This window comes from Barbus barbus, assembly GCF_936440315.1.
Source record: "Barbus barbus genome assembly, chromosome: 18".
Lineage (NCBI taxonomy): Eukaryota > Metazoa > Chordata > Actinopteri > Cypriniformes > Cyprinidae > Barbus > Barbus barbus.
The window spans coordinates 19505312-19528946 of NC_136746.1; the positions used below are offsets into that span (position 1 = coordinate 19505312).

Consider the following 23635-nt stretch of genomic DNA (forward strand, 5'->3'; position numbering starts at 1 on the left):
CGTACAGATCATACAGGACCATTTATCCCTGACAATTCTGTACTAACAGGATTGTTCTAACTATGATAGTGCAGTAAAAATGGCAGGGACATTACTTTCAGATTGAGCAACGCTTGAGAACAATGTTTACTGGCATTAGCGTGAGAGCCCTGCATGTTTTGATTAGCTTTCTTGCTTAAACCACAAGCTTGTTAGAGCAAAGACAGAATGTTAACAATGGAGATCACATCATTGAGCTAAAATGCTTTACGTAATCATAAATTATTCCATTGATATTTGGATATTCAGATAAATCTACTGGGTTCAAGGGAGATAAATTGTTGTTTCAAATATGTTTCATTATATAAAATTATTGATGTGGCACCGTATCCTGTTGGCTTTATACATTGGCCTCAAATTCAAAGTATAAAGTTTATTTCTACGCTATAAAATCGTAGAAATAGTGGCATTTAGCATTGATCTGACACCAATACACAGGAACCGCTTTTACAGGAACAATTTATGCAAAAATAAATATTCTGTAATCATTTGCTCACCTTCATGTCATTCTAAACCCATATGATTTTTATCTTCCATGGAACATGAAAGGTCAGTTTTTTAAAGAATAGTCCCGCAATACAGTATAATGAAAGTGAATGAACACTGCTCTCAACCTCCAAAATGAAAAAAAAGCCCCTTAAAACTTTACAGAATTAGTAAATATGAAATACATACTGTTCAAAAATTTGAAGATTGTTAAGATTTTTTTTAATAAATACTTTTATTAAGCATGGATGCATTAAATTGATCAAAAGTTACAATAAAGCATCTTATCCTGTTACAAAATAATTATTATTATTTTTTTTCAAATAAATGTTGTTCTAATGAACTTTTTAAAGAATCCTGAACTCTTCAAAGAATACTGAAAAAAAGTATAATGGTTTCCATGATAATAAATAAGAAACAGTTCTTGAGCACCAAATCAGCATAGAATGATTTTTGAAGAATTCAACTTTGCATAACAGGAATAAATTTGCTATATTTAAGCCATATGAAGTCATTCAGAAAGGAGTGTTATTCAAAAACCTTTTTCTGTAAAAAAATCTGGAATACATGAGAGTGAGTAAATGATGATGTTTTAAGTTTTTGGGTGAACTATCCCTTTAATCATGCATAAACCTAATCAGACAAGGCCCAGTTCAATTGCAGGACTGTGAAATGGGAGAAAAATTAATTGTGAAATGTGACCCAAACACTGCAATTTACTGAAAACCTATTTTTCACAAAGAAAAAAAAAAGAACCACATTTTTCAGCGACACGTCAGATTCCTTTAAAGTGTGGTAAGCATACAGGCTACATTATTTTACTTCTGGGAGCAACCTTTTCGCAAGGGATGATACCAAAGAAATTTTGTCAGTGAATCACAGACCGCAGCCAAGAAACAATATCTCTCTACATTAACCATCAATGATGAGAAAAAAGCCCTCCGCACAGCCCAAGCTTTAAAATATCTGCTCTTCTGCCATTTTTTTGTGACTGTGTATGACATAGTTGTCCTTTCAAAGCTCCAGTGTCATTTTTGCGGCAGCGGTTAAACAAAACGCTACATGCAGATTCTAGACGGTACGTTGTATCCTGTGGGACAGCGTTTCCCGCTCTCCCTCTTGCTAGATGCAGATGTTGCCTAGATTACATTCTGATTACATCTATTTAACAGAAGATGTGGCATGGGGTTTAATTGCAATCTCTGCAATTAAACGGCATTCAGGTGGACACATTCAAGTACGACTAAAGAGTGGGATGAATTTCAATTGTTGTTCTAATCATCTTTGATTTAATCCTGTTAGCAGAGACTCTTGGATGATAACGCATCATGTGACAATTTTGATTAGCACATTATTTCAACTCATTCCTCGTTTTCTTAAAAAATAAATAAAGACAACAAGAATCAAGAGTAGTAGAGAACATGGCCTTCTTTTAGAGGATTTAAAAGCAGAAATGTGAAGTTTATACTTTTATAAAAGCACTTACAACATTTGTGTTAAACTTGTGGGTTACTTGAGCTGTAAAGCGGTTTAAATAATCACATAAGATTTTTTAAGGTTTATGGCGATCTGTTTATCATGACCACAAAGCTGTAAAATGGAAAACTTTACAAGAAGTTAGTGATTTTTTTAAGGCTAAAATCATCATCATGTGGCTGTACAGTTTATAGATTGGCCCCATTTTTATAAAGATAATGAGAGTGAAGAGGAAATCAAATTTTCTGGTAATCAGTATTATGACACAAATGCTGTCAATTGAGCTTAACTTGGACCAATGCCAGAATATTTCTTTAAGTGATCCCTTGCTGGAAGATTGTCTGCACAGACACTGGCTGTGAGATAAGTAAATATGTGTGAAACATCTGCTCTCTCTCCGTTTGCTCTCATTCCCCTCGATCAGCTGATTTTATTCCTCCCAACTCATCTTCATCAACTGTAGTTACCATAGAGCCAATGACAAAGACACATAATGTGATTTCCCCTCTCTCAGCACAAAGAGCAATAGCAGATGTTGTGCACACAGTCCCACACAAAGCTTAAATGGCTATTTAAAGCCGTAGGATGGTGAAAAAAATAACAGGATCGATCTAATCCTATAAAAATGACAGAAACGAGAAAAGGGGACAGATTAAGCAAGATGAAACTGCTCTTATGTGATTCCTGTTGCAAGCTGTTTAACTATCAGCCATCAGCGTTTCAAGTCGTCTAGTCCCACTCAGAGGTCCATATCTGCAGCCAACCCCCTCATTTCCATCTCAGTCTGTACAGGACAGAGGTGTACAGGACAAACAGCGCAGAGGCATCCTGCTGAGAATCCATTCACGAGACTGCCCTGTGACTCATTACCAACATAAAGAAAGAAAATCATGGGGCACATTTACAATCTGTCTCCCATAGAGGGAAGACCAGGGCTAGTTGTCACATGGAGATGCTGTATCTTAGTAACTATAAAGTTTTGAATAAAGAGTCCAAATTCTTTTTCTAATAGTCTTCTTGTCTTGGTTTCAAACACCTAAACAACTCCAATGTCATCATATTTTAGCTAAATTTAAAAAATAAAAAAACATTTTAGCTGAATAAAAAAAAATAAAAATAAATAAAAGAAGTGAAGAAAACAATAACTCAGGCAGAAGTCAATCATACAATGAGATTTTAACCAAAAGGCTGAACAGTTTTCTTAGAATAAGGACATTTTTCATAAATGTTAGGTTGAACAGCTTACATTTTTATTGGGTCAAGTAGTCACATGATTTATGTGTTGCAATTTTATTCCAAATTTTACCTTTACATTTTTTTTTTTATTATATATATATATATATATATATATATATATATAATAACAACATATATAACACTGAAGGCTATTGAATAGTCTGTGACAATTTAGCCCATCTAGTGTGAAACATGCCATGCTTGTGTTAAATGAACCTTGTTCATATAAATAACTGTGGAAATGTTCAATATCTTTTGGCAGCTAACATTTTAATGGATGCACCTACACCAAAAATACCTTTCAAATATATAAGAAATGTTTATATAAAGTAAAAAAAAGTGTGACAACTAGCCCCTGTAACTGCTATTACACATTCTATCATGGAACTATTTGTTATTTAATATCAAAATGTATATTGTGTGTTTAAAATCATTGTGCTGTTTTAGGAGTTTTGACATTTAGTTTCATACAGATTTTTATTTTTTTTGGCCAGACTGATGGAACAAAACAATATTATGAGCCGTAAAGAAACGCATTAAAAACAAAACATCTTTTAGCCAAAACAATACTACGAAGCTGAATTACAACTACAAAACTCCAGCTGTCAGCAACTTAGCTTGGGTCAATTGTTTCAATACAAACAAATTTTGTTAAACAACATTTACATAGATATGGCGGCCCTGGTGGCTGGTATGTCTGGGAGGGACTCAATCACTCTGCAGGCATATGGGGGGCATGGAGTCTGCAGGGCTGGATTTAGACCCTAGAAGGCTCTTCTCGTGTCAATGATAACACTTCTGGTTTCCCCTGTTGGCTGCATGTTTACTTAACTCCACAGCAAGAGCCCCAACGCTCCATGTGGGGGGCGACTAGGACGGGGCAAGATCTGAGGAAGACCTGACACCTCTTGTAAATGGAACTTCCCTCATTACAGTCAGATGATAATCAAAAGGGTTAATGAGCTTTAATCCAAAATTGTTTAATGAATATTCCTATTCCATGGCTTTGAAAAGCTCTGTTGTGAGTAATGAGGTTCTAATAGTTTAAGATGATTTTTAACATTTTTTTAACTAATGAAATCTTAAAAATACAATGCTTGTTATTTGCACATTCAGAAAAAGAAGAGATAATTCTGGTGACCCACTTCAGTACAATCGCTTCATTCCTCACAAGCTCTGCACTGTAAAAAATAAAAAACTTATATTGTTTCTATGCAAACTAAACCAGAATATTACCATTGCAAAGCAAATCCATCTGCTATTATTCAAAAACACACGGCTGGTCTATAAAACATAGAACTAAACACACCAATGCTTTAAACAATTCTGATGGCTTTCTTAAAATATTTGTAACTTCTAAATATGTTTAGATATGTAGAAAATGTATTATTTATGAGTGGACTACACTGTAAAAAATATTTTTTTCACTTTGTAAATAAAACCGAATACTGGAGTACATTTTACAAGAAAAATAGGCCTACTATTTCATTTTTTCTGCTTCAAAACTTTGTGAAATTTACTAGTATTTTCTGAGTGAAAATTTGTGTTCACTTTTTTTACAATATAGTTAACTTAAAAAAAATACACTAAACTATATACATTCTTATCAAACTGATTATAATTATTAAAAGATTATACTGGATGTTATGGCCCAAACGGTTTACAGGACAAAGTTTGGATTGATTTACATGTACTAAAAGCATACAAATAACCTACAGGTGGGCAAAAAGTGGAATATGTTGTTAAAGCATGAGACTAGGAAAACGAAGCAGGCTAAATCAGATGCTGCCTGAGCATTTAGAACGTAATATAAATATAGGGCTCCTGTTCTGATGAGGCTTTAGAATTAAAGTGAAAACTATAGAACTTCCTGCTTCTATATCTCGTTATCCATTGGCCAACTGGGAATGTGCCTGCAGAATCTCAGGGTGGGTGTGAACTCTCCCACCAGTGGCACCTTGTAAAATGACATCTGCATTCACCTCCGGGCTTTTGAAGAGAGGAAACTGAGCACTCAAAGACTTTAAAAGGCATTAAAAAGTTAGTTTAAACACACAGTAACTAAAACTTAGAATGACAGCAAGAAAATAGAGACAAACATTTAAATGCTTCAAAATAACATTGTTTATTCCCATCTTTCCGCATTTTTAAAAATGAGATATATACGAGCTAAAAGGTCTTAAGTTTTAACCAAAAAGGCAAAAAAAAAAACAAAGTCAGTCTTGCATAAAATCTGCCTTGACTTACTAATGTGTCAATGTAATCGAGTGCGAGCGTGATTAAATGCATGCCAACACTTGTACCCCTCACTGCACTGGCACACATGGGCCACTGAGCAGCAGTTTTGACCCAGTGAGCTGGGCCTGTTTAGAGTCCTGTTACACGAGAATGCACCCCTCTTCTCTGGAACTTCATTACAGGACAAAAGTCTAGCGCGGCATAGCTATATCCTTGGAAACTGAGAACACATCTGTGTCCTGTTATACAAACTAATACACCCCCCTCCCCATCAACGTCACCCCACTCTGATTTAACTGGAAGGCTTGGTGGAAAGTTCTGGCCCAATATAAAACATTGTTCGCTCTCCCTTTTTCACTTTCTCTCTGTTCCCTCATGAAAGAAAGATGAAACAATAACACATTTATTTATTTAAATTATGTTTTGCATGACTATTTGTTTATTTTGCTAATTCAAGGGATGCAATTTATTCATTTCCAAAACAGTCATTATGATCATAAGCTGTGAATCAGAATTCATGTAAACTGGACTATTTTAGTCTATAGAACTTGGAGAAGCCAGAGGTCTACATCTGTATACCTTTAGTCATGGTAAACTCTTTTGGTGGGTTCTGTGGCTGAATTTCAGAAAATAAAGAAATATACAATAATGAAAACACAATGCAAATAGATAAAGACTTGAGAATTGCAAAGGTCAATGACGTGACTAATCTAGCAAGTAAAACACATTAAGAAATACAATGCATATGAATGACTGTCCTTTTATGATGAATATGTTTGCCATTTCTGAATAAGTTTTTTGTGGGGTTTACATAAAAATGTCTAGACAGTGTAACTAAGCAGAGGCTGTAAAAAAAGTCCATTAAAAGACTGAAATTCTTTAAGTAATTTGGCATAACTAGTGTGACAATGTTTTATCATCATGGAAAAATAAACGCTGAAGCAATACTGTTTAAAAATATTATTAAATAAAAAAAATAGATAAAAACACCAAATCAAACTCGTTGTGTAACCAACATGGAAAGCATTTTGATGTTAAATCAACTTTTTCTTTAAATGTTATAAATGTTACATTTTTAAAAACATGACGTTTTGAACTTTATTTATAACATGTTTTATAAATGCAAGCTCATGTCTTTGGTCACAATATTAATAGTCATAATATTCATCACCAAACTCCAAATATGACAAATCATGAATAAAAAATAACATCCACTGAAGTGAGTACTCTAATTTGGTGCCAGAAATAGCTGACAAATCATCGTGGGAACACCCACTTTCATCTTTTGAAGGTGGGCGATCGGTGGGGGCGTCTGGAGTAGAGCCTGAGCACAGATTTAACTCAAGAGACGCAGTTGCTGCTGTCACAGTCGCTCGTGGATTCTACATTGCGCGGATCTCTTCTTCACACTGCAAACATGGATCTGAAAGTGATCGTAATATTCGCTCTGATGGCGGTCGTTCTTCACGCACCGGTTTCAAATGGTGAGTTACTGTTTAACAGATCATTTTCAACTGTTTACATTATTTTTTGCACTGTGCATAAAGCTTAGATGCATGTTTGGTACGCTATTTTGCAATCCATTCATTAAAGACATTCGATGCAAGTATTGCAAACTTCAAAAATATTAAAAGGTTTTTACGGTAGCGTGCACCTGTGTAAGAAAAGACGCGTATTTCACTGCATTTACGCATTTAAAGTGGTTATTAAACTCAGGAGCGCAGAAAAGCTACTGGCACGGCGTTGATTAATGTGTGTATTTGTCGCCCTCCTTGTTTTCTCTTAATTACCCACAAATTAGAGGATAAAACAGAACCGCAGAGATTGCGCCAGTCTTTACTTCAATCGAGCCAGTGCGCGCGGCTTTAACTATGGCTCGCGCGTTTACATGACAATAAAAATAGATTACTAGAGATGTCATTAGCATTTTACAAGTGGACTAACGTGGATAGAACTCCGTTAAGTTGCAGGTACTTAACACTTTCGGTTCTTGTGAGTGGGCAATGTCCGTTAAAGTATTTGTGTACGTGCGCTGTGCGGTCTTCACATACAATGTAAAGCTGCTCGAGCTGTGAAGTCCCTGCTTCCTTGAGCGTGTAACAGGTCTGAGCCAAATGGAACAATAATATCCGCGCTGCCATACAACTCGCTGGCTTTAATCTGCAAAAATGTAAAGACTGTTGAAATAAAGTATTTGCGTGCGCGCACGTTCCAATTCATACAGTCAGTTTAATCTGCATTTAGTCCATTTAAAATAAAGTATCAGTGCACTAAGCGTTTCTCATCAATTGTACTCGCTTGAATTGCTTTATTTTGAATTAATTGGTTTGAATTGCACGCTGAAATGTCTAAGCATATAGCCTACAATTACCCCAGTTTATACCTTATAATATTATAAACTGAATTTAGTATGCATTTTCATTTACAGTTAAAATTTATAGAGCACATAATATAATCACATCTCCATTATATAATATACACTGCTCAACAATCTCGTTTTGTAAGTTTTAGAAAAGCCATTAGAGGAAAATGCACCCTCAGTGTGTCTGATAATTGTGCTGGTTGTTATTAGAGTGTTGCAATAGTAAGTTTGGCACACTAGAATGATTACATAATGGGTTTTGAAAATTAACCAAATCTTTTAAGTTTCATTTTAAGTCAAGGATGCGGTTTTCTTTTACAAAGCACATCTGTGGTGTGAGCTCAATTAAGATAGCAGGCAAAAGTGATTTGCATTTGTGTACTCTCTCATCAAACTTCATTATTCATCACGATTTCTTCCAACGCTCACATGCACTGAATTAAAAACATCACAGCAACAGCTGAATTGAGTTTCTCTTCCTTTTTTCGCTTAATTCTTCTCCAGCCAAGCCCATTAGCCTGGTAGAGAGATGCTGGTGCCGTTCCACAGTCAACACAGTCCCACAGAGAAGCATTCGCGAGCTCAAGTTCCTCCACACACCCAACTGCCCCTTCCAAGTCATGTGAGTATCTGCACTAAACGGTCTCTTTCCGACTCTCTCAGCAGCTCTGCTTCTGATGGGGTGCCTGCCTGACCCAGAAACACATCACTTCACCCCATCAATCTCCAAATACTGAAGGGACACTGAATGGGGCAGGAATTGGCCTCCCCTGTCTGGCATTATATTGATGGACAGGCTCTCACAATTGCGCACATCCAGAGGGAAATGCTATAGGAGGGGGTAGGACCTTAAGCATGGATGCATTTGTATTTTGTACAGGAAAACGGCATCATAGGGGTCCGAAAGAGTTCCTCTTCAAGCTCTTTCTCACACATGTAAAGGGCTTGAATGATGTGCTTAGTCACACACCCTAGCCTTGCAAGCTGATGAGAACTATCCTCCCTGTAAGTTTTCACCTTTGTTGAGTGAAGTATTCAAAACAGCTGCTTTATTTGGATTTTTAACAAAGATTAATGGCAGTGCTGTGTCAATCTCCATTACAAACCTCACTTATTTTCCATACCATAAATGCTTGTCAAGGTGTAAACAAAGACTTAAACTGTGTCAAAGGGTCAGCGAGATAAAAACAGCTGGTCATACTCCATATTCACAAACCGACCAACAACTGACACAAAAGTCAAAGGCAAAGCCCTGGAGAGCAGATCAGAACCTGATTCCCAAAGCTCAAGAGCCCTTGATACTTCAAATCTGCATTGATGAGTGATGCTGGTAACACTATCTACCAGTGTTTGCTGTTGGCCTTGGCTTGCTGTGAAGTAATTACTACCTGCTGTTCGCAGTCCAGACCCTCTCAAACTCCCGCTGACTAGATCGAGATAGAGCAAGAAATGCCAGGCCCTGATAAACTGCTGCTACTTCAAAAGAGTCAGCTAACCAAATTAGAGGAGATCCGTGAATTCAAAAACTGATTACTTTAAATGATACAGATATGATGATGGTGGATGCATACTTTAAAGCATCTCTGAAGAATGTGTCTTCCTCATGAAATTTTCAAGGATTTATATTATGTAGTGCCATTCATTTGTGCGTTATGAGTGGGACAACACCTAACAGCTGTAAGTTCAGCAGACCGTTTGTGTGTGTGACGAATTATAATGTTTGCCAGAAACCCAGAGTTTGAAAAGATTAAAGAACATTTTTTAGAAAGCATTTATAGCAACAATACACATAACCAAGGCAGACCCCAACATTATATTCAAATATTATTATCATCATCATCAACTATAATGATTTTAAAAAAATCAGTATTTTCAGTATTGAAATATAAATACACAATATCATATTAAATGTTACTTTTTATTGCTAAAATCCCCAAAAATAAAATTTTAACTTGATTTGTCCTTATATTGCTCAAATATTTTCATCAAAATCCAAAAATTACATTTTAACCTAATTGGGTTTTACTTTACACGAGTTTAATGATTTGTTTGTGTCAGTTGTAGCCAATTGAAAACAAATGGTTCACCTGTGCTGACAAGACACCTATAATCTAATCTCTTTGCTGAGAGCTACAAGGAAGAGTGAGATAACAATCTGGCAATCTGTTGAGACCTGTAGGGAAGACAGGAACACAGATACAGAAAAAGTATACTCAGGGTGATGAGAAATTGCAGTGTAATATCACTTACTAGAGAGAGGAGTGACTGAGAACTAACTGCTTGGCTGAGCTTGAATGCACGACTGTTCTGCTATTGTATGGCTGATGCTGACTATGGGGTTTCTATTATACTGCATTCAAAATCTACTCACAATGGTCCCTTGTAGCTTTACACTTAGTAATGATTGATTGCTTATACTGCAATTTGAATGTCTAAAAAGCTCAAATTTCAGCAAGAAGATATCTATATATTCAAACAATATAATTAAAACTTCCACTTTTCCCCTGCAGTGCCAAACTGAAGAACAACAAGGAGGTGTGCATTAACCCAGAGACCAAATGGCTGCAACAGTACCTGAGGAACGCCATGAACAAGTAAGAAACCCTCTTGACAAATAGGAGCAGAGAAATAGGAGAAACAGGATAGGAAATACAGGGCCACACACAATGTGTAATTTGTCTTACAGCCTTGTTCTCACTATAAATGGCCTTACAGAGTCACTTTTATTTCACTTAACCAAATTATATTTACTTATCCCAGATTAAATGGTGCGCTGCGTCAAATATCAAAGGCCCATTGTAATAGTTTATGTAAAAGTCTCTGCTGACAAAGTCACCCGCACATTAAAACACTGGTCTTTCCCGTTTCTCACATATCTCTGCATGCTCACGAAAGCCATTCCAGTTTGTTTCTCGGATTTCTTTTGATCGTTTCTGTCCGCTTATAGTGCTCTGAAATATTTATCTTAAATTGATGTGCAAGATTAGCAGCTACTGCCTAGAAAATGAAAAACATGTTCGGGCTTTGCGGCCTTGCCTTAATAGCCTCCGCTGATTGTTATCGTAAATGTCTAAACAAAGCAAAACAAGTTTTTGTTTTACGGAATCATAAGAAGAAAGATATTTTCCCACGTCTGATCATGAGCTTGATGTATTAGATCAGGGGACTGGTTGTCCTCGTCTTTCATTTCACTGCCAGCTGTAGATGCACGCTCATATGGATGTATGGCATACCAGTAGACTCTGCCTTCATTGGTGTGTTTGTACCTGTTAAACAATTATCATTGTCTAAGGGACAGAAAAGTGTGAACTGTCCGGTCTGCACAACAAAACACTCATAGCCAGAGATGAATGATGGCTCCTTGAGGCATGAATAGCCGCTACACGCTAATGAGCACATACTGTGCGGTCATTAGTACAGCTCAATAAGGGAAAAAGGAAGTTGTACATCTGCAGGTAGTGAGGGAGGTTTCTGCCATATGCAACACCTCCGGTCAATGAGCTACATAACAGATCCATCAACTTAGATAGTCATGTAACTCATATAAACTTTTAAAAAAAAGCTGAAGTGTGTAATTAAAAAAAATACTTTTACACACCCATCAAACCTAATATACGGAGATAAATGCAAGTAAGCTTTTATAGGCCAAATTTGCAAATAAATACATTAAAAAAACAATAATAATTTTTTCATTAAGTTTGGTCACATTAGTAGCTCAAACATTACACCCTCCTGATTGAAAATATAGGATTATGTTTTATGGTTTCTGTGTGATTTTGTTTTTTTTTAAACAAATCACAGCTTCAGCACAATTAAATTTAACAGCACTCTGTTACAAATACAAATAGCCTATAAAAGGTACTGGGATGTCTGTTACATTCTTGCCAGAAGCAGAATTTAGGTTTATTGTTGTAATCATTGTGGAGATTCCGGCTATTTAAAAATGCCCTGCTTCTCTTAAGAAGTCATGAACACATTTAGTTAAAATAAACACTTAAATTCTCCAGCATTACAGTATGACTTTGTGAATTTTCTCATTCTAATGTTTTGCATCTTTTCATTGCAGAATGAAAAAAGCCCAACAACAGCAGAGCTAAGAAGTCTGCCAGATGACAAGAGAATCTGACAGCCCACCGTCACAGATATGTACCATATAGTCCTCTGGCATGCTTGCTGACCCAGCACTTAACCTGCCAAATATGCATCCCCAGTAAATGACTCAGCAAAAGACCACCAGACCATCGTCGCCACCCATGTAGTCTTCTCTGTTAGCGCCAAGTGCAATTATATATGTATGACTGTCTTTTTTTTATTACGTATGATATGTATATACAATGTTTTTTATATATCGTCTTAAAAACAGTAAAGAGATATTTTTGGAGTTGTGTTTGCTCCTTGTTTGTTGTGTTATGTTGGGTTAGGCAGAATGGCATTGAGATAATGAGGTATTTTGGAGCAAACATTCAAAACTCTGAAATTTATTTTAATCTTAGATGTTACAGAATATGTGACTTCACATTGGCAGGACTGAATTTCTGACAACTCGTATGCATGCAAGTACTTTGACACAAAAAGAAGGGCATTGATTTTCAACTATTTCGTTATGTATTTTACTAGTTCATAACTTGGATATCTATAACAGCATAAACTGCATGTAAACGTTATATGGCATATATGAAAAAAAGAGTCACTTGTTTTTGTTCTTGGAAAGGCAGGGTTACTTAGCCAAACAAAGATGACCAATTTTAGACCTCGTATAACCCAAACACTTTCTGAATGACTTTGGAGAATGTAATTGGTTTTACTGGAAGGCATTTGTGCACCGACAGAGTGTCTTTTGCAACATTCTGTAGATACCAGAACATCTGTGCTTGCAAATGTTAATTGACCGATCAGAGTGTGCGGAAGGAGCTCGGTGTCACAACACACTAAATGTTGCTTCACGCTCAGAATTATGTCATGAACAGAGACAGCTGTGCGTCAGTTAACAAAACAAAAGTAGAGGTTAGAGAATTTATTGCAAGTCCTAATGAGCTAATTCATTCATTCAATGATGAAAACTAAATCATGGCATGATAATCTTTAAAAAAACCAGCAGTGTTAGTGGAACATCTGAGGTAGACCTTGAGGCAGAACTAATTGACGTAATGACTGCCTATACATAACAATGCACTTTATAACCCCTTGTGAGTTTTAAGGAAAAAAACAGATTCTGAATGACGTCCATTACTTAGTGAATAGTTCTAGTGCCTAATGTTTTCTTTGTTTAGACATAGTTATGACTGTATTGCCAAATTTATTAAACATTTGTATCTTCAGCATCATATTTTATTATTTTGAGTGGGTTTATTTTATATTTTTGTGAAATAATTGACAAACTATGTTTAAGAACAGTCAGATTATTAATTTAAACATGAACAGCAGCTGAATAACTGACATGTACATAAAAAATACATGTCAAATACATTTAAAAAAGCCTAACTAAAACAATTGACAAATATCTGACTTTTGAAATAGAGGCACAAAAATATTTACCCAGAAAAGACATCTCAAAATCCTCCCAATTTTGAACATCTAAGCATGTCTCATGTTTCTCTTGGACAACTGTTTTGTCTAGAAATACACATAATGTGAACACCAAACATACAGCAAAGTATGCCAATGCCTTGTATCTCTCCAAAGAAAATTAGTGTATGGAATTTGTGTTATATTACTGCCAATTTCATAACGTTGAGCCGTTAAAAGAACCAGACCTCACAAACACAACCCTCAGGCACAAAACCTATAAGGAAACATAATGCCTCTACATGCTCTGTGCCTCTACTGGAGTCTGTGTACAGGATGAGGGTTAGAGCCCCCCGCCAGTACAGTACATCTTGGAAAAATATCATGCACTCTGTGAAAAGGGCCATTTCAGAATGTGGTTAAAGCCATACTAATGAATATTTTTCAACATTTAGAAAATGAAAACAGACTCTTCTCAGCTTTTCTCACTCAAAATACCCCAGTGCATTGATGCCAATAAATAAAGCATTTCCTGGATTAAATGGAAATGTAAGGGTAGCTATTTTATAAATATTCCAACAAATTGCCAATATTCTCTGTAACATAAGTAACTGTAGCATATACTGTCCTTCCATTCATTTTTCCCTCTTAATGTGAAGATTACTTCTGTGTATATGGCAGCTTAAAGCACATCTGTTGTTCTTTCTTTTGTAAGTCTGTATATTGATTTGATTTAGTCACTTACGTGTTTATTTTGAAATAAATCATTATGAAGAATTCTGTATGAAGTTTTACTAATGGATGCATATGAACATCAGTCATGTCACCTGTGATTTGGTTCACACCAAGGGAAAAAAGGTCATCTGTCACCTATGTCTCCAACAATTAGAATCTGGATGTCAAATGAGGAAAGGGAAATACACAGCTCTTTTAAATAATCCTGGCAGCACTTTTTAGCTTTACATGAGAAATGAATGGCTTTTCACCTGTCCAAACATCCACTGAGGTTTGGTGTAAAATAAAATATTTGCCTTGTACATTTTATAAGCTGTCATATTCAATTTCCCTTAAAAACAGAAAAAGAAACCCAATAAAAACCAAACTGTACCCTTACTCTCAGAAGAAATAATCTCTTGCACAGCAGGGGAAATTCAGTCATATTACAACTTCATATAGCTGTCAAAATCAATATTCACAATAAGGGCAAAATAAATTAATATTGCTAGTCATAAAATCTGGTACAGATCTATTATGAAACACGTATGCTCTGATATGGTGCAAAAGAGATTAAATCAAGTTTATATGTGAGGTACTAATTCAAAACAGAAATACAACTGATAATTCTAATAGAATAGAATAAAAGTTCATACATCTGTCATATGCATAAAATGTATACCTAATATATAAGATCACATTTGTTTAATGCTTCTAATACTTATAAAAACATACTTTTTAACATACAAATTAATAATTAAATTAAGATATAACTAATTTAAAAAAGACAAAGGGAATGTGTGACTAAACAATATAATGTGTGATAAGTTTGTGAAAACCTAAATAAATACCAAACAAATATGACACGTAATTTGTGTGTGTGTGTGTGTGTGTGTGTCAACAAAACAAGAAACATTTTCTTTGTTATCATTATAGTAAAAAAAGTTTCAGAGTTAAGTGGACAATTACAAGTTTCAGTTCAACATAACTTCTGACACCAATTTCAAAAAGCCACAAGCAGCTACTTGAAGGCTAATTTTGATGTGTTTAAAAGGTCATACCAGTTGTATGAAGTCTCCAGAGGTGAGCTGATAGATTCAGCAGAGGATGAATTGAACAAGAAGTTTTAAATTGAAAATACAGAAAGTCAAGTTTGCCCAAGCAACCGCCTGTAAGAATAATACACCAAGCTGCTTTGGACGAGCTTGGAAATTAGGGCACTTACAGCTAAAATTGAGAAAATTGCTTTCTCCGACTTCATGATGAAATCAGGGGCTAAAATAAACAAAAGTTCTTCACAGAAGCCAAAAGAATTATTAAACCAAAAGTAATGTCATTCTGAGCACTTTCCGAAACAGTGAAATCCCATGTGTAGTAAAAGCGTGTAACTTTATTAAGTGTGTAAGATTATTCACCAAGAGGTCATTGGTAAACTTTGACACTCTTTTATGTACAACAGCCTTTTTTTTCAGATCCACAGTCTCAAACGACATTGTGTAAACCAGTTTGAGGATGCCACATTTTATAACCTGTCATCAACTATGTGGAATGAGATCCAGTATTCAACGAGGAAGCTCAGTGGTTTGTGCTGCTGTGAAGACAGATAAGATGACGTCAATTATGAGTGTCAGTTTATCTTCACCGCAGGGGATAAAGAATGCATTTCAAACTGTGATACCAATATTGTTGCTTTATAAACACACACACACACACACACACACACACACAACACTTTAGTTTAGGGACCAGTTCTCACTACACTGTAAAAAAAAAAGAAAAATTCAAGAAAACTCAAAAAATCTGCTAAAGCTGGTTGCCTTAAAATTTTAAGTTGGCTCAACTTTTATTTTTTTTACAGTGTATTAACTAGTTTATTAGAAAGCATATTATTAGTATATTGGCTCTTTATTAATACTTATAAAGCACATATTTGTGCCTTATTCTGCATGACCATATTTTAGATCCATTACACCATACCTAAACTTAAAAACTACCTTACTAACTATTCATAAGCAGCAAATTAGGAGTTTGAGACAAAAGTTGTAGTTAATAGTGAGAATTGATGCCCAAACTACAGTGTGACCATTTATGGGTATGTATATAGATATATATTTAAAGTTTGAATTACACCCAATTAAGTAATATATTAAAATATATTTATTTCATACTAAGTATAGTTCAAATCTATTAACACATTTGCTGACATATCAACTCAAGGCTTACTGATATAAAAAATTATATAATTATATAAGTAAGGAATAATTGACGACGGGCCGTTGAATTATTAGAAAAATAATGCACACCCGAGGTGGTGATGCGGCCACGACGCGAAGCGGAGTGGCCGTTACACCTCGGGTGTGCATTATTTTTCTAATAATTCAACGGTCCGGAGTCAATTATTCCGCTTATACTACGGTTGCCACACCTCAAGACATCGATCAGATTATATATTTCAAGGGATTCGTCCGGTTTTTCTACTTAAATCGCTATTGTGAGTAGGATTATTTCTTCCGCATCTCATCCAACGACTCTTTTGCTAGTTCCAAAACGTCATTTTAAAGCTGGCAATGGAGGCTTGAGCCGTTGATAGCAGACTAATGCAGTTAATAATGAAGTTATTAGAAAGAGAGCGAGAGAGACAGAGACACAGAGAAAGAGAAACAGAGAGAGAGAGAGAGAGAGAGAGCTTGTATGAATTAGGCTACCTCTGTGTGTCCCTCAACAGTGTTCTGAAGCACCGTCTCTAAACTGTAAGTCTGCTTTAAGATGCAGCGCTGTTATTACCTCGCTAGTGAGAAATGTCATGTGTAGCCTTTAAGTTGCTACACTAGGCTAACTGATAAAATCGTCAGGGCAGCGCTGACAACGATGCGAAGTGATATGGAACTGTAATGCGGTCAAGAAAGCTGCCTGGAACTACGTTCGCCGTGCGTTTCCCTGAAAATAATTGCACACCTCAGAACGTTCGTCAGCCAATCAGATTCAAGCATTCAACGGCCCCGTAGTATAATTATATATAAACTCATTAAACTTTATTTGGAGCGCTGTGTGTGTACAATGCACATTTTAAGCCTAAATAGTGTTTTGATGTCACTATTGATGAGAATTGTATGATCTTTGAATCATATCTGTCTTTAAATGCAAGCTATTTCAAGTGTACCTAAACTACTTCCAATAGTATCACTTTACTTCAGTATTTACTTTACTTCAGCACTACTTCCACACAATTACATAAGTACAAGACTTAGACTTTAAAGTATACAAGTTTAATATACTAAAAGTACAATTGCAGGGTATTTTTATAAGTACATAAATATGTAAATGTATTTGTAGTATATACTTAGCATTAAATACATGTATTTCAGCATATTTAGTATATTTATTTTTCACTAGAGACCATAATGCAAATTCAAAAATATTATTCTGTTCACTAATATTTATGCTTCTTAAAAGAATGAAGATAAAAGTTAAAACCTCAGTTTACCCATTTAAAACTCTTGTTTTCCCCACTACACTTAATTTAATACTTGGTTAACACAACAGTCAAATATTGGCCAATTTAGGATGGCAAACACACTGATTAAGTCCCAAGAGAACACAGAATTATCAGTCACTCTGAACATAAATGAAAATTTGAATGCACAGAACAAAGTTTTGTAAAACAAACCAACCAAAAAAGCTATCAAAATTATAGTTTTTTTAAACTGAAAAAGGAAAGCATAAAATGTGCATCATGAAGCATATGGTATATAATAATTTACAGTTTGTCAAAATTCAAGTCAACAAACCTGTTTTTACAATCCATATAGCAATACATTTCTGGAGAAAATACCACTGCACCAACCACTATTGAACTCACTGCCAGTTAATCAACAAATACTAACATGCATCATGTCTGAAATATTCATTAAAAAGCTTTTACTGCCATCTAAACATTTGTACTCTATTTAGAGGAAGAAAATACATTACACAAGTTCAAAGAAACAAAAAAGATAATCGATAATAATGTTTTGTCAATATTACTAAAAGAAAGGTTTTTAAGTATGATCTGGAATATTATAAAAAAAATGATTTGGTCACTTCCCTCATTCAGATCAGTGATAGTTCACAGTGGATAATTCTCATAGGGTCTCTGCATCAAACCCTGCATTACATTTAGTCTAATCTTTCAAATAGCTTGAAAACCCCTCTAATTCGCTCCCTAGGGGACGAACAGCAAGGACTACTGCACTTTCTCATCGCAATCTCTCTGAAGTTGTATGATGTGGCCTATGGCCATTTAACTTACTCCATCTCCTTGCCTTATTGCAAGCATGTGCTCAAAAACTTACACAAGGCTGTGTGACAAGCACTAAGTCACAATCCACCAGGGAATCGCAGCGCATTGGCAAGCACTCATTGTTTCTGTATCTGATGACCCTTTATGATACAGCATGCAAACGCTTTCCCTCAAAAGGGCAATAATGATTCCAGAATGGCTCCGCTTGAAACTTTTCCTGATTGTACATAGCTGAAAGCCCAGTTAATGCCTTTAATTGTGTTCACAATGGACAGAACCTACAGAGACATAAATCAATTCTAGAAGGAAATAATTCTGCTGAATTTCTCGAGGGTAGAGCAACAATTGAACAGTGTTCTTGTACACAACATCTGCAGAGTTCCTTCAAAATATGACAAAAACAGCCCCCTGTGGTTGATTTAACTATTTCTTTCATATGTTAATGGAGGTTATTAGATTGAATGCCTCACATTTTCATAGTACAGCTAAGAGTCCGAGGGATTATACACTTCTAGGCTCCAATAAGGGTGAACACAGAGGTTGGCAAGAGGTCTGAGCAGCAGACAAAGCAATGCACAGCCAGATTCTTTTGGAGTGACTCAGGCTCTGATGGAGGCTCCCCAACCTCCAACCATGTGAAATCCCTCTTTCAGATGGCTGGTGTTCTTTTTGATCACAGATATTCACAAGACAATAGACTCTATTTCATGTGGGGAAGTGACCAATAGAAAATCATTTCTCTGGGGCTAACGAGGGGTGACGGGGGCCCATTTTGCTTCCCCTCCACACCTTATGCTAAGAAAATAATGTTGAAGAAGCCATATTGAAGTAAGCAATAATTATCTATTACTCATTTATTCATAGTACTTCATAACTAGCGGTAACAATACAATCTGAAGATATCATTACTCAAAATCGCAAGAGGTTCCTTCCAATACTGAGATAGTGAGGTGACTAAAGCACTTAACTGCTGTCTAGACTAAGTAACGCTGGTCTAATATGATTTTTTTAAACATTACCCGAGAGAGTTTTTAACTAATTGAAAAAAAAAAAAAGAGTTAAAAACTAATCTGGTGACTAATCGGGAAAGCCGATTAGTCACCAGAAGAGATGGACGGCAGCTCGCGTAAGTGTTTTGAATAATTTGGTCGCAGTTCTGTTGTTTAAATTATTTACTTGCTACTAGGAAGTAGTAGCAAGTGAAGTAGTTCGTTTCCTGCCTATTTCTACTCTGCATTTTCGTTGGGGTTTTTATGTTTGATTGCACTTACTGGTAATTAGAATAATTTGCGCCTCAGCTGAGAACGAGCCTGTGTGATTGTGAAAAGTGTTAGTTTCATCTTGAGCTATTAGCAGTCCTACCTTGTTGACTGGGCTGATCAGAAGCCGGCCACAGCTGTTTTCACTCTAGTTTCTTAGACTGTATTTATTTAATGTCAGAGCGCTGACGTGGAAGCGTCTGCAGAAGCGTTCAGCCGTCGTGCTCAGCCTCCTCATGTGAAGACCAACGAGTGTAAAGACAGACGACTTTTTCCTGCGTGACTTTAACCGAGGAACGACACAGAGCACACACTTAAGTATCATTTTTAACTTCCCTCACACTTTCCTATCCTCTATCCTTCCACGTCTATCATGTGTTTCCAAACCATTCCGGTTCTCTCTCAACCTCGCTCTAAAAACACACACAGAAGGTTACGTAACCCTGCTAACCTGCACACTATCTCTACATCTTCCACTGCACCTCTTTCTTTCTCTGTAGGTCTTTGGAATTGCCAGTCAGCTATCAACAAAGCCGACTTCATTTCTGCATTTTCCTTACATTCCACACTCAGCATCCTGGGCTTGACTGAGACCTGGATTCGTCCAGAAGACTCGGCAACCCCAGCTGCTCTCTCTCACAATTTCTCTTTCTCTCACACCCCTAGGCAAGTTGGCCGGGGTGGGGGCACTGGTTTGCTCATTTCTAACAATTGGAAATACTCTACCCACTCTCCCCTAGGCAATCTCAACTCATTTGAATCTCATGCCGTTACTGTAACAGCTCCTATAAGACTCCAGATTGTGGTAATCTATCATCCCCCTGGCCCAATTGTACCAACCTTCCTAGATGAGCTGGACGGACTGCTGTCCTCTTTCATGGAGGATGGCACTCCACTCTTAGTCTTCGGCAATTTCAACATTCACCTAGACAGGCCTTATGCTACAGACTTCCAGTCACTCCTAGCTTCATTTGATCTCAAACGCCTCACCACTACTAGCACGCACAAATCAGGCAACCAACTCGACTTAATTTACACACGCAATTGTACTACAGATAACATTCTGGTACAACCACTACATATCTCTGACCATTTCTTTATTACTTTTACTTTACATTTTGCTACCCATTTGCCACCATCTCCCTTACCGGTTACTTTCAGATGCAACCTACGCTCCCTTTCCCCCTCCCTTCTTTCCTCTGTAGTATCCTCCTCTCTTCCCTCGCCTACCCATTTCTCTTCTCTGGATGTAAATGCAGCAACTGACACTTTATGCTCTACCTTAACCTCTTGTCTAGACGACATCTGTCCTCTCTCCTCCAGGCCAGCACGGGCTGCCCCTTCTAACCCCTGGTTATCCGATGTTCTTCGTGAGCATCGGACCAAACTCAGAGTGGCAGAGAGAAAATGGCGCAAATCAAACGATCCGTCGGACCTGAGTAGGTATCAGTCTTTGCTTTCATCTTTCTCTACTGAAGTCCACACTGCCAAATCCTCACATTTCCACAACAAGATCAACAGCGCTCCAGACATGCGTAATCTCTTCAGAACATTTAATTCTCTCCTCTGTCCCCCTCCTCCACCTCCCACCACTTTGATAACCGCTGACGACTTTGCCTCTTTTTTCACAGACAAAACTAGAACAATCAGTAACCAGTTCTCAACTCCACAGGACCTCCAATCAACCACATCCACTGCTCTAACTCCCATCTTCTCCTTCTGTCCCCTCACCGAGGCAGAAGTATCCAAACTTCTCCTCTCCAGCCATCCTACAACATGTCCTCTCGACCCAATCCCCTCACACCTTCTCCAAACAATCTCTCCCACACTCTTACCGGCACACACACACATTATCAACACATCTCTCCTCACAGGCATCTTCCCCACAGCATTCAAGCAGGCTCGGATAACCCCACTGATCAAAAAACCTACATTAAACACTTCTCTTTTAGATAACTACAGACCTGTCTCTCTCCTTCCATTCGTAGGGAAAACACTCGAACGAGTTGTCTTCAACCAGCTCTCACAGTTTCTTTCACAGTACAACAAACTGGATGCTAAACAGTCAGGTTTCAGGAGTGGCCATTCAACAGAGACTGCGCTACTCTCAGTCACTGAAGCCCTGCGAATTGCAAAGGCCGATTCCAAATCATCGGTCCTCATTCTGCTGGATCTTTCTGCTGCTTTTGACATTGTCAATCATCAGATTCTCCTGTCTACCCTCTCATCACTGGGCATCACTGGGATTCCACTTCGCTGGTTTGAATCCTATCTCATCGGTAGATCTTTCAGGGTGGCCTGGGGAGGGGAGGTATCCAAACCACATCAACTGGTCACTGGAGTTCCTCAGGGATCGGTTCTTGGACCCCTCCTCTTCTCCACATACACTACATCGCTGGGTCCCATCATACATGCACATGGCTTCTCCTATCACTGCTATGCCGATGACACACAGCTCTATCTCTATTTTCAACCAGATGACCCAACGGTAGCTGCACGGATCTCAGGCTGCCTGGCGGACATCTCGGCATGGATGAAAGAACATCACCTACAGCTCAACCTGGCAAAGACGGAACTTCTTGTCTTCCCTGCCACTCCAACTCTACAGCATGACTTCACGATTCAGTTAGGCTCATTAATGATCACCCCATAAACTTCGGTCAGAAATCTTGGTGTAATCTTTGATGACCAGCTGACCTTCAAAGAGCACATTGCAAAGACTGCTCGATCCTGCAGGTTTGCACTACACAACATCAGAAAGATCAGGCCCTTTCTGACAAAGCATGCTGCACAACTTCTTGTCCAGGCCCTTGTCGTTTCTAGACTGGACTACTTCCTCTGTCTGATTGCCTCTTCAAGATGAATCGCTTTTTGTATTCCCCAATTGTAAGTCGCTTTGGATAAAAGCGTCTGCCAAATGACTAAATGTAAATGTAAATGTAATTAGAATCAGGCATAGAATCTATTCCAAAGTCATGTTTACTTGCATGACCATGCTTGGTCCCAATCACTTTACAAAAAGGATAAATTTGGTTAATGCATTATATATTCACAAACTAGCAATGAACAATATTTACAGTATTTATTAATTTATTAAAACGTTTGGGGTCAGTAAGACTTGTTAATTTTTTTTTTAAAGTAATCTTTTATGCTCACCAAGGCTGCATTTATGTGATCAGTAAAAACAGATATATTGTGAAATATTATATCATTTTAAATAACTGTTTCCTTTTTGAATATATGTATATATGCTATCTAGTGTGCCATCTAGCTGGGCACTACTTTCAGGCGCTGCGTAATATCATTGCGCCTGCTGCACCCATGGTACAGCAGCAAATTTCCTTGAATATTACGCCGGAATGAGAGTATAGTTCCTAGCCATATTAGCCTAGAAAATGGCAACTTTTCATTTTTCGTCAGTCTTAGTACATGTAACTACAGGAGAGTCAAGCTTTAAATAGGAAAATTATCGAAACTCTTTGGTCATTTTTGATGACCAAATGCTAATGGTCTAATCCGATTCAATTATCTATGCTAAGCTAAGCTAAAAGTGCTACAGCCAGACCCGGAGATCAGCTGAATGGATTCAAAAACAGTAAAACTCAACTGTTTAACTCTAGGGGAGTTGTAAAATGCCTATTTCCAAAAAAAAGGTATATTAAATAACCAGTTCACAATACCTCATTAATGTTAACAAATTAAACCTTAAATATTAAAGATACTGATAAAGAGCCAAACAGCCAGAATGTAGCCCAAATTGCAATAGCCTGAAGGCTTGTTGTCTATATAAATGTTTGCATTAGTTCACAAAAGCACTGAAATGGAAAAAGTACTGACACTTAATCACTACCAAGCTTTTCTAAATCTATGTTGCAGACAACGGGACAGCACAATAAACACAAAGGCCAGAGGATATTAACTGTCTTTTCCAAGTTAAACATAAACTTATGCACAACCAGCCAAACTCAAATTTTCGGATTCACTCAGGTTTTGAAAGAAAGGCCTTGAAGCTGTGACAGTGGGGACATCAAAACACGAAAT

The 23635-nt window shown here is 37.0% G+C and overlaps 1 protein-coding gene across 1 annotated transcript; it reads left to right on the forward strand.

Moving 5' to 3' along the window:
- Positions 1-6726: 6726 nt before the first annotated feature.
- Positions 6727-14119, forward strand: cxcl12a (chemokine (C-X-C motif) ligand 12a (stromal cell-derived factor 1)). The gene is made up of 4 exons (XM_079440090.1): positions 6727-6959; positions 8342-8459; positions 10348-10431; positions 11904-14119. Exons 1-4 carry the CDS (start codon positions 6893-6895, stop codon positions 11932-11934), a joined length of 300 nt encoding a protein of 99 aa, XP_079296216.1. The 5' UTR covers positions 6727-6892; the 3' UTR covers positions 11935-14119.
- Positions 14120-23635: the final 9516 nt, after the last annotated feature.